The sequence below is a fragment of the Benincasa hispida genome, chromosome 3 (genome assembly GCF_027475165.1).
Source record: "Benincasa hispida cultivar pf3 chromosome 3, pf3_genome.v1.1, whole genome shotgun sequence".
Lineage (NCBI taxonomy): Eukaryota > Viridiplantae > Streptophyta > Magnoliopsida > Cucurbitales > Cucurbitaceae > Benincasa > Benincasa hispida.
Window position 1 is genome coordinate 5,578,893 of NC_143480.1, and position 12,195 is coordinate 5,591,087.

Genomic DNA, 12,195 nt, shown 5'->3' on the forward strand with positions numbered 1-12,195 from the left:
GCGAGAAATTGTGACTAAAGAGAAGAATATTATCACAGATATGATATATCTTTAAACATTATATAGTAAATAGTAAATAATGTTTATATTTGACTTTCTATGTTTTATAGATTGATACGAGGAGCTCGTACTCGCAACTTGAATTGGATGAAGTACGCGTGGAATGAGCGGAATATTTAGGTCGCTATATCTGATGGACTTCCTATAAATTTTGTGTATGTGGCTACATGGGAATGCCCAAAACATTTTTTGTGTTAATGTTTTGTTCAACCATTATAGGTCATATACTTTAAAGAAATGTGTGGTGGAGGATAGAATTTTAATCTTGTGATTTTTAGAATACAAAGCACATATAGATTGGTCTTACAGTTTTAGGATTATCATATATTGGGGTAGGTTGATAGAGTATATATTATTGTACGATTTGTCTTGTAAATTTTGGAATCGTTCATATACATGGAAGGTAATAGAAGAATGGAATTGTATATTTTAGTATTCTAAATTGTTACATTGGATATATTGGGCTGATATGTAGACCTGAAATATGTGCAACTGTTTATTTTAGTTGATGAAATTGTCTTATTGGAACACATGTAATACATGAAATGAGAAATGGAAATTAAATTTGAATGTTTAATCTGAAAAAAAAAACATAGATGACATTGGAAATGTGTCAAGAATTAGATTACTTGACCATTATTTCGTGTCAAGATAAAAATATATTTGACAAATAAAAAATGTCGAGAGTAATCACATATGATACATAATAAGTGTCAAGAATTAATACACTTGACATGTCATCAGTGTCAAGTATATTATATTACTTGACATGAAAATTTTGTCAAGAAATATTTCTCTTAACGTTTTTCTAGTATCAAGTTATTACGTTATACTTGATAGTTGAATACTCAACGCTTTTATTAGTGTCAAGTATACCCTCTACTCGAAATTGAAAAAACGTCAAGTAATCCAATTTTTGTAGTAGTGTCGTGTGATTGTATCTATTTTTCCAAGTCAATATCAAAAATATATATATATATATATATTCAAGGCACTTAGGGGTTAATTGCTTCAACTCTTTCATGCACCTAATGAACTTGCACATTTGGTATCGATTTTTTGCTTTAAACACCAAATCTTTCAGTTGCTTCAATTTGTATTTCGTATTGAAATTACTGGCGACATGATGAAGACAATATTGATGGTACACTCTAGGTTCACTCCAACCTATTTACTCATTGTTAATTGCAGCGAGAATGCCCTTATGTCTATTAGAAATCAAGCAAATACCATCTCGTTGGATAACATATTAACGAATGCCCAAAGAAACCATGATCAACTGGACGGGTTCTCTCCTCCAACAATAGTAAAAGAAAGGGAAAATATATGCTCATTTGCATCAATAGATAAGGCAGTCAATAATTTCTCTTTATACTTTCCATACAGATGAGTTCCATCAATATGAATCATGGTCTATAATATTTGAACCCTTCTCTTGCAGGACTGAAGGATCATAAAACTCGACAAAAAATAGTCGTATCTGACATATCAGACGGAAGAAAATACCAATCATGTTTCAGGATTGTAATGCACAACAAAACTCAACCAATACGGAAGCTCTAAATATGATTTGTCCCAATTATCAAATACAACAATAAATGTTTTTCTCTTGGCTTGCCATACCCGTCTATAATTAATATTATACCCATATTATTTTTTAATTGCTTCTTGAAGTATGGCCACAAGAACCCCAGAATCAACTTTAACCATATTTTGGATTTCAATACTCACAAAATTTGAACCAAATTATGAATGATCCTCTGAAAATTTTGAGTACAGACATGGGTGGTCCCCTTCAAGTCTAGTAATTTCAAACATCCCATGAGTTTTACGCCACATGCCTGTAACCTTTAATCACAACCATCATTCCACTGTTTGCATCTCACATACCAAATATCTTGGCTCGATTCTACTACAATAATCTCATAGTGTTCCGTCACGCAATATTTTTTAACGACCAGTTGTAGATATTCTTTAATGTCAAATAACATTCTATTTTATATTAGACTAGCATTATCTACATATCTACTACTCTCCTCCAATGTCGACCCTCGTTCACAAGTTGAATTAGTAATGTCCCAATCTATTTGGGGTGAATATTTCTGATGATACCAACTCAAGATCATGTTCTGCACTTCTATTGTTTCCAAATAATTCAAGTTCTACGTCAATATCACTGTTCCCATCATTCTCAGGTTCAATAATGACTAAATCTTTAGGACACATCAACATATTTACTCAAATCCTTACAACTGTTATAGTTTACAAAAAATACGTTAATACTAATAGCCCAATCCAATATTAGTCCAAAAGATAATCCAAACTCTATTTTATGATGAGTCTATAAAATTTATTTTTTTCTTTCAAACAATCCAAACATTATTTTAAACAATCTAAACCATCCAAATAGATCAAAACTCCAAATAGTCCAAATATTATTTTTTTTATCAGTACAAACTTATAATATTAAAATAAAAAGATCAACCACAACCCAAATTTTCAATCTAACTTATAATAATAAACTACAAAAAATAAAAATAAAAATAAAACAATTCAAATCTTACACAAATAGATCAATTAAAACATATCAAAACTCTAGTTTTTTTATGCATACATTTAAATAAAATAGTAGATCTATGGAGTACAATATCATATATTAGGGGAAAAAAAGACAAAATGTTACCTACGGTCGGTGGTGACAGAGAGAGTGGTGACGATGGTGGACGGTGGATAATCGTCGACGGCGGACAAGAGACGAAGATGGAGCGGCGGACGACGACTGTGAGAGAGAGGCAAAAAGTGGAGAAAGTTTGAGATGAGGAAGAAAGTAAAGGGAGAAGGTCGTGGGGTTGCTTTTAGGACCACTAAGTTGTGTACACCGTACACGATTTAGGATAGTTGTGGACCCCGTCCACGATTATTTGGTCCACTTTGCATGTCTATATATGTGACAATCTGCATGTGACAGGTCACTGCTAGGTGTGGTAGATCAACGTGCTACGAAGGAAGTCGTGGATCCCATCCACGATCTAGGGGTAATCGTGTACCGGCTCCACAATTCCACTACCCCATTTTTATCAATACTTTTAGTCAGATCCTATTTTTGTTAATAATTATTAAATTAACATTATTTTAAAATAAAATTTAGATTTTTACATTGTTTCTCATTAAAATTAATAAATGAGTTAGCATAAATGGAATAGATTTTAAAAGTTATAACAAACTAATGAGTTTATGAAGATTTTTACATTTTGTTCACTAAAATTAATAAGTGAATTAACATAAATTAAATAGATGGTAGAAGTTGCAACATTTAACCAATTATGAAGTTTAATTCGAGGGTCAAAATGAGCATAACTTATTGATATACAAAATGTACTATTAACTTCAATGTTAGAGGTTTAATATTAACCGTCTTTCCAAGTTCCATATTAAAATTAAAAAAAAAAGTACAATTCCTATACAAATTAACTATCAAGAGTAAACTAATTAAAAACTAGGTTGAGAAAAACTATTTAAGATTTATAAAAATAAAATAAAATAAAGTCGAGTAAAATAAGAAAAATGGAATAGTCAAAGTAGGAGTAATTTAACTTTCAATTTTTTTTCATGTCTGAAAAAAGAAAAAAGAAAAAACCCTTTCATTTTTCCCCTTCGTGGCTTCCTTCAACTAATGTAAAATAATAATTCGAGAAAAAAATATATAAAAGAATAAATAAAGAACAATTGAAAAGTCCATTAGGGCTTTGGGCCAGTTGCACCAAAAATTAGAACGTATATAAAGAAGAGGGGAACTAGGGTTTTCGTTCTGTCTTAGCCGCAGAAGCCCTTCCATCTCCGAGAAAACACCAGACGGAGCGTCCAGAGCTCTAAACTCGTCGCAAATGGTTACTTTCAGGGTAAAGCTTCCCTCTTTCAACTCTAATTCTCTGGAGTCTCAACTGTCTTACTCATAACATTTGCGAAATAACTGAATGGAACTGAGACCTATCTCTTTCTCTGTGTTTTCATGGAGCCATTTGTAAGCAACGAAATGATATGGATTGTGTAATTTCTTGTTGATGTGGTTCAATTTGGGGTGGCTGTTTTTTGCAGTTCCACCAATATCAGGTTGTGGGAAGGGCTCTCCCATCCGAAGCAGATGAGCATCCCAAGATTTACCGAATGAAGCTGTGGGCGACTAATGAAGTTCGCGCTAAATCCAAGTTTTGGTGGGTTTTTTCATCCCTTTCCTTGATGGCATTGTTTGAAGAGTGTCATTACGTTCTTTCGCTAATCGATTAATAAAATAGAGATTCGTTGCCTGGTTCTGAAGTGTTAGCTGAACTCTATCCATCTCTGTTTTTCCTTTTCCTGCTTTGTCTTAGGTATTTTCTGCGGAAGTTGAAGAAAGTGAAGAAGAGCAACGGTCAGGTGCTCGCTATCAACGAGGTAATTTGATTTTGTCTCATGCCCCTTCTTCCAGTCAGGAGGATCTAAAATCGTCATGCCCGAGGATATTTGTCTGATCATTGATGTAGGTGGCCTTATGTTGGCTCACATAGTAAATGCTCGATCACTTTGCATGAAAAAGATTATCAGGCCTTGAGCTGAACTTTTGCTTCTTTGTAGCTTGTGACATGATTAACTTCTTGTTCAGCGTTTTATCTTTTTTGAATGTGGTAGAGAGATTAGGATGGGATTTTGATGCTTTTCCTGTGCTTGTTCAAATGTCTTTACTCCTCTAGAATGTTTTGAATAACTGTCACTGTGAATATATTGTGAGCGTAATAAACTAATGGTGGATGAGGAATTGGGTTTTCTTTGCTTTGTACTATTGATTCAATACACAATCACCCTATTCCATCAATTTGGGATGATTTGTGAAATGGGAATGTTTTTAATATAAGAGAAAAATTTGAGTCATGTTTATGAATCATTCTGATGTGTTTATACGGTGGAAGATTCTTCTGTGATTGCAATGGATTATTTGCTTAACATTTGGCTTTCTAATCTGTTTTCTGGTTTGGGTTGCTAAGTTCCAACGTATACATTAAATCATTGGCTATGTTTTCCATTTGGATTGTTCACATGGACTTGTCACTGTCTTCAGATCTTTGAGAAGAATCCAACAAAAATCAAGAACTACGGTATTTGGTTGCGCTACCAAAGTCGCACAGGATATCACAACATGTACAAGGAGTACCGGGACACCACCTTAAACGGAGCAGTGGAAGCAATGTACAATGAAATGGCTTCTCGCCATAGGGTCAGGCATCCTTGTATCCAAATCATCAAGACAGCAACCGTCCCTGCCAAGCTTTGCAAGAGGGAAAGCACCAAGCAATTCCATGACTCCAAAATCAAATTCCCCTTGGTGTTCAGGACTGTTAGGCCACCCACCAGAAAGCTGAAGACCACTTACAAGGCTTCAAGGCCCAATTTGTTTATGTAATTTGTTGCTTGTTTAAGGAATGAGAAAAAGTTATCATCAGAGTTGTCTTATTTTGAAAGCTTCGGTAGAGACCTTCCTATCAGCGGTTCTTCAACGTTTATTTTTATTTTATATTTGGGACCAGACTTTGATTTTTTGGGTTTATTGCCATGTCTTTTGGTTTCTTATGGAAGTATATCATCAGCGCCTTATGAAGTCTAATATGAATATCCATATTGTTCTCCATACTTTTGTTGCCTCCCGATGGCTGTCCGGTGATAGAAATACGACAAATACTGGATTCTTGAAATGTTGCATTCTAACGGTGGTTTTCCAATGTCTTATAACCATGCCGGATTTTTAAAAAAAAATTAGAAATTGAGCTTTCAAGGAGGAAGAACTATTTTATCCCAGTTATATAAACATCATTTAAAAAAAATGTCTTTCCATAAACTATAGACTCCTCTGCGTGATGCTATATTTAAGGAAAGAAAATGAAAGTTTAGTACAAAGTGAATACTCTCTCAATTTTGATATCATAGATTTGATTATAGCTCCATTGGCTAAGATGTTTTCGAGGAAGAGGTCAAATATTTATAATTTCATTCAAATTAAGGGGCAGCTACACATTTTTATAACTCAAGATTTTCATCTCTTTCTATTTTTTACATTTATCAAAAAACTTCTATCTTTCTCTTTATCTCTATTTTCACATTTTTCGAATAATTTCATCTTCCACTCTTAATCTATTTTGAGGAACTGCATCTAACTTCACTTAGTTTGCCAAACGTCCTTATTGAGGGTAAAGGTTGTCTCTTTTCTCTTTATGTGACTCTTCAATCTCTAATTTTACAAATCATTCATCTCCAATTACATCGAGGTAGTAGACTCGTAGTGAGTAGACGATGACAATGAACTGTTGATAACAATAAGGTATATAAAGGAAAAGGGAGGAAGATGGTGGCTATGTCAAACCTCAAATCAACAAAATACCACTTAGTCATAAGTGTCAATTGAGCATATTAATCTCCACATTAGCCTCCACTTCATTAGGTCAAATATTATTTAGATCATTTTTCAATGTCCAAACATGAGGTCATTTTTGAAACTCCAAAGACCAAATATATATCAACTCAAAACTTTAAAGATCAAAAGTATATTTTGTCAATCTTCAAATTGGAAAACATATTTTCTAAAAGGAAAAAAAATCATTTTGACCATAAATTTGGCAAGTTGTATCAATGTAAACCTTAAACTTTCTATTTCATTAATTTAAAATTCAAAGTTGGCAAATCGTATTAATTTTAGCCTTAAACTTTCAATTTCATCAAATTGAACTTCAAATTTGATAGTTTGTATCAAATTCAATCATAAAGAGACTTAATGAAGGGTGTAAAATTAATACAATCTAAATCCTAATGGAACTTAATGAGACTTAAACTTTCAATTTCATCAATTATTGAAATTGCAAGTTTAGAGTTAAAATTGATACATGTAAAGTTCAAGGTAAAAAAAAGGAGTTTTTTTCCCTTCTTTTAATCATAAATAAGAAAAAGAATGAGAGCAAGTGACTAAGAAGTATATGATTTGGAACATCAACCCTACTCATAACATTTATTTTTATTTTTATTTATTTATAAAAAAAACCGGCAGTTTCTTAATTATAACAATATCGGGTGGATTCTTTAAAAAAAAAATCGGGTGGATCGAACCGGGTTCGGTTGGGTTGAGCTCGACCCCAGGCCGAATCATCGGCAACCATATAGCCCATACGGAAGGTACAGATTGAAAGGGCAAACACCGGTTTCATCTCCGTAGTTCTTAGAGAAGAAGAAGAATCTGAACAATTAGGGCTTCTGAATCTCTCTTATTTTCTCTCTTCGATTGCTTCTTCACCATTATTGAAGAATATGGGAGAGGAGGGCAAGAAGAAGAGGGTGGTTGTGGAATCGCTGGGATGGCTGACGGAGTCTTCCATCATGCCGAAGAAGCACAAGGCCATAGCTGGGGTCGGCGCATCTTCGATCATGGAGCTCAAGGCTCACCTCTACAAGTCTCAAGAGGAGTCCAAGAAGTCCAAGGAATTGGCTGGCCCTGGCGTCGAGTTCCACCGTGCAAAGAACAAGATTACTCCCAAAGACATTCTCTCCTCCCGCAATTCCGGCGTCGAGGCCCGCGCTCTCAAGTATGTTTACGATTTCTTCTTTTATAAGCTCTCTATTTAAAATTTTTAGACTGAATTTGTGAGTGGCTGATTGGTTTTGGTCATTGGGAGTTTGGGGCCTTCGAGCATCGAAGACGAATTGCATCTCTATTTAGGTAGAAAGTGAGAAGGGAATTGAATCATGTGAGTCTGAAAAAACATACCTGAATCAAATGGATCTGTTCTTTTGTAGTAATTACAATTGCCATTAGTATAGAGAGAGATCCAGTAATTCATAAGCATCTACAAGCTCAGCTAATTTATAACAAACACCTTAATCCTGTGTATCAAGTGAAAGTTCAAAAGATTGAAGCTTATCTCTCTGCTATGAGTTCTATAAACATTACTCCGAATTTTGTTGCTAATGGAAAAGTTTAAGAAAGTTTAACTGGAGTTACTCTGTCTCCCCAATTAAAAATGGACCTGCTCCTGGCTGTTTGCAGAATGAAGGGCTAAAAGTAAGTAACCTAATTTCATCTGACGAGGGAAAGTGTCTGAATGTTTAATCGATGTACGGCTTTAATTGCTTGTCATTTTATGAGCCAGATGTTTAGAAGATGTGAACCAAGTCCTTTTTCTAGACTGCAACATGGATGCTGGATTGATATACTCATCTTTCCATATACCATAATTGGTAACCCCATTTGATGTTTATTGATCTGATTTTGCCAAATTATTAACTGTGGTTATAAGTGAGGAAATGTGGTTTAGTTTAGGAAAACCACCTCTCATGGTTGGATGTCAAAATCAGAAGACCCTTAATTGAGGAAGATATCACCGGATGACCCTTCAAGCCTTCCAGCTCTTTCTATGTTTTATCCCTTTTCAATAAGTTGATACAAAATTAGAGCGTTTCCCATTCTCTCTGTATTGGACTTTGGCATGGAATGGTAAATTTCCCAATATTTTGAAAACTTTTCTGTAGAAGTTCTTCAACCTTGAAAGTTCATACGCAGTATGATCCAGAAGAGATATCCAACGTGACGTCACTCCAGGTGGTGTATTTTGAATGATACCGAGACACAAGGTCATTTATTTCTCACTGTTCCTTTGCTTAACAGCCTCAGATTGGCTTGTGGTGCTCTTTTTTGACTTGACATTCACAATCCTTGTATGAACAAAATGGGAATCTTTGGCTAAAATATTAATAGAGCTTTCAACAGGACAATGGAACATTTTTTATATTTTTCTAGAAACTGTTTTTATTATTGCTCTATATTGATGTAAATGTTACTGAGTAGTCTCAATGTTTTTCTTTCTTTCAATTGGAAGACCTAGTAATGTTCTTTGGATCAGGGGTTTGGCTCTTCCCTCCATTTTGCAACATCTCATATTATCAGTGAAATAGCTATTTCTTATTTCCCAAAGGAAATTTTATGGCAGGCAGGTTGGGGTGTTCTTTTTCCAAGTCCAAGTTCAGTTTTAGGAAGAGCAACACAAGGTTAAACTGGTTATTTGGAAGTGGGACATTTGCCGTCAATGTGATGACTATATTTGAATGCAAGTTAAATTACAATCACAACCTATTTTCTAAAGCCAAGACAAGTTCAAATTCTAACCTAAAGTTGGAATGGGAAAAAGATAGAATTCAAGAGTTTGTGAGGTTCTCTCCAAAGGATTTTTTGTGAGGTTCCCTCCATAGGCTTTTTACATAGAAAAGATGGAGAGAGAAGGGAGAAGGAGAAAAGGAAAAGTAAATGTGAATTATTTCTTTTGTTGACAAAGAGGTCATTTATCCTTTCTGTTATTCTGCAGTGTGGTGTGACTACTACTTTCTAGATTAGATTCCATCCCCTCTTCCTGCTAGTTACGTAGTGTCGCGACGACGTGCGCTGAGGACTCAAATTTAAGCCATTCGCGCGATGGTGCGCACAAGAGGCCAGCATGTGCCCTCGCCTGCACGACGAATTGTGTGTGTGTGGGGTGGGGTGGGGGGGAGTGATGCATGATGGCTAGGCAGACGTGCCCTCAGCCAGAAGGCTCTGGGCACAACTTGTGTTCAAAGACTTGGTGGTTTGCGGGTCTTCCTGCTAGTTTGACTGGTATAGGGATAATATTTTGAATGAAGGCAAGATGTTTTTTAGATTTCACCCCTTATTGATTATATTCTGACAGACTCATGTTTAGGTGTTTTGAATCTATCGTGGTTCCTGTCCAACATCTTATTAGTAATGGTATTGAGATCACTGAGATCTTTTTCCCCAAATGTGAGGTATATAGATTTGAACCCCCGACCTCAAGGGAACTTGAGTGTATGTCAAATATCGCTAAGTTATGTCATGTTTGGTGAGTGATGGTTTTTGTTTTTTCCACATGTATTTGGTGTATCGTCAATATTTCTTTTTATTCTCCTTGTTAAGAAGACTTTAAAACAATTTGGCTAACTAGTTGTCCAATTTATTTCCTGTCAAAATCCAGGGACAAGCTTGAGCTGAAAGCTATCAATGATGGATCGGTGAGCTATGCTGCACTAGAGAAGAAGGCTGCGCTATATGACAAGCTAGTGAAAGGGGAACTCTCAGATGAGGAAGATCAGGAGAAGTATTGTGTGGATTTTTTCCGCAAGAATCTTGAGCAAGATGAATCGCAACTACCAGATCATGATGCTTCTGCGCCTGGAGAAACAGACACTCCAGAAGATGAGACTGAGCCATCATTCTTGTTTAACTCAAAAACAGTGGGACTTGGAAGGACGTCTGGAGCAATGGACAACAATGAGCACAAGCGTTTTGTGAGGTAAAACTTCTCTTTCTCCTGTTTTGGAATTATGCCATGTCATGTGTGGTAGCTTCATCTATTGAATGCATTGCAATATTGAACCTATTAAAAGAAAACCTGAAAGAATGACTTTTAATAGACGTAGAGCCCTTAGCTACAGCCTCCATTATAATTTTGTTATGAAATGAGGCTCACTCGATTATTATGTTGATATTTGTTATCTTCAGGGAAGTTCACGAAGAAGTAAATCAAGCAAGAGAGAAGGCATCCGAGCTGAAAATGCGTAGACAAGAGCAGGCAGCAGCACGTCGAGAAAAACTGAAACAAGCATATCTCCGCAAACAAGTAGAGAAGTTGAAGGCTTCATCAAATTCAGGACAAACGTAACAGAGGAAGAGAAATTTAGTGTTTTAGTACAGTTTACCACTGAAGCAGGACACTGCCTCCATTGACAGCAAATACACATACCTTCGTCAGGATAATGATGGATTTTGTTTGTTTTCTTTTCTCCATCAAGTCTTTCTATTTCCTAACCCATCTTAATTTTCACCTTGTATTATAAATTGAATGTCAGGGAACTAGATAAATTTGTGCCCCACTGTATTATAAAATTAACGTTGGAAAGAGGGGGAAAAAACCCTCTGGTTTTGCTGAAAAATCAAAATTTAAGTTTGAGAGGGCATCTCTTCTTCCTTCCTCAGTTCTTGTAATTCTTTCTTTATATTCTCATCAAGAGGAAGCATGTAAACTACATATCATCATTAGCAAATGAAATAGGAAAAATTAAAAGGATATTGTCCTTTTAGAAATTATTTAGGAAAATATCGTCGTTTTTTATTTTTTTTAAATAAGTCGAGGGTTGAAAATTCGACCTACATAGGTCGAATTTTGAACCCTCGACCTTCCCCTTTCGTATTTTTTGTACATCGAATTTTGAACCTTCGATCTTGTCCTAACATTATTATCGAGTCTGTTTAATTATCATTCTGGAAACCTTCCTCATAATTTTTTGATGTGGAGAGAACGAAAGACTTTCCTCATTTCGGAGATCTTCCTCATAACACTTGTAATTATTTGATGTGTTAAAAATAATTTTGTATTGGGAGAGAACAAAAGAGGGAAGAGTAAGAGAGAGAGAGCGAGAGATTGAGAGAGCTGAGAGAGCTTTTTAACTTGGGAGTTTTCAGCTTTGATATGTTATTCTTTCTAACCCATTCATTGGTGCATATCTAGCACGAATGGGAGTTTCCAGTTTTTTTCTTTTTTGGTCTGATTTTTTTTTGGAAACTTTATGAAGGGTAGTTTTTTCATCTCAAGTGATTTGATGTGGAGAGAACAAAAGACCTTCCTCATAACACTCATAATTATTTAATGTGTTATAAATAATTTTTTATTGGGAGAGAGCGAAAGAGGGAAGAGTAAGAGAGAACGAGATTATGAGAGAGAGCGAGATCCAGAGAACGAGAGCGAGATATCCGTACAAATTTCCCTTTTTTTCTTTATTTAATTCCCCATTCCACCTTCTTCTTTCTTTCTTCTTCTTCTTTTTTTTTTTTTTTTTTTTTTAATTTTACATTTTATAAAAAAAAATTATAAAAATATATTTTTATTATTTATAACTTTTTTTAAAAAAGAAAAAAAAACTCCATCAAAATCTTGGTACCAAATGTACAAAAGGAATCCAAGATCATTATTGTAAAATCTTTTAAATTATTGATCTCACTACTGTGATTAAAATTTCTGTTCTTTATATCAATTAGTCTTATTTATAGACTTGCATGTGAAGGTTTTGAGTGTTGAT

At 34.8% G+C, this 12,195-nt stretch overlaps 2 protein-coding genes across 2 annotated transcripts; both read left to right on the top strand.

The window, feature by feature from the left end:
• The first annotated feature begins 3,788 nt into the window (after positions 1 to 3,788).
• LOC120072637 (large ribosomal subunit protein eL20) lies at positions 3,789 to 5,695 on the top strand. The gene is made up of 4 exons (XM_039025057.2): positions 3,789 to 3,959; positions 4,156 to 4,271; positions 4,428 to 4,491; positions 5,153 to 5,695. Exons 1-4 carry the CDS (start codon positions 3,945 to 3,947, stop codon positions 5,492 to 5,494), a joined length of 537 nt encoding a protein of 178 aa, XP_038880985.1. The 5' UTR covers positions 3,789 to 3,944; the 3' UTR covers positions 5,495 to 5,695.
• A 1,574-nt stretch (positions 5,696 to 7,269) lies between these two features.
• Positions 7,270 to 11,076, top strand: LOC120072710 (uncharacterized protein At4g18257-like). Its single transcript, XM_039025173.2, has 3 exons — positions 7,270 to 7,658; positions 10,095 to 10,412; positions 10,622 to 11,076. Exons 1-3 carry the CDS (start codon positions 7,384 to 7,386, stop codon positions 10,779 to 10,781), a joined length of 753 nt encoding a protein of 250 aa, XP_038881101.1. The 5' UTR covers positions 7,270 to 7,383; the 3' UTR covers positions 10,782 to 11,076.
• The last annotated feature ends 1,119 nt before the right edge of the window (positions 11,077 to 12,195 follow it).

What these genes read in the sequence shown, in the direction of transcription:
- LOC120072710 (XM_039025173.2), top strand. Translation starts at nt 7,384, where the DNA reads ATGGGAGAGGAGGGCAAGAAGAAGAGGGTGGTTGTGGAATCGCTGGGA. An exon ending in GTCGAGGCCCGCGCTCTCAA is followed by an intron (nt 7,659 to 10,094) that starts GTATGTTTACGA and finishes GTCAAAATCCAG; the next exon opens with GGACAAGCTTGAGCTGAAAG. An exon ending in GAGCACAAGCGTTTTGTGAG is followed by an intron (nt 10,413 to 10,621) that starts GTAAAACTTCTC and finishes TGTTATCTTCAG; the next exon opens with GGAAGTTCACGAAGAAGTAA.
- LOC120072637 (XM_039025057.2), top strand. An exon ending in CGCGCTAAATCCAAGTTTTG is followed by an intron (nt 4,272 to 4,427) that starts GTGGGTTTTTTC and finishes GCTTTGTCTTAG; the next exon opens with GTATTTTCTGCGGAAGTTGA. An exon ending in AGGTGCTCGCTATCAACGAG is followed by an intron (nt 4,492 to 5,152) that starts GTAATTTGATTT and finishes CACTGTCTTCAG; the next exon opens with ATCTTTGAGAAGAATCCAAC.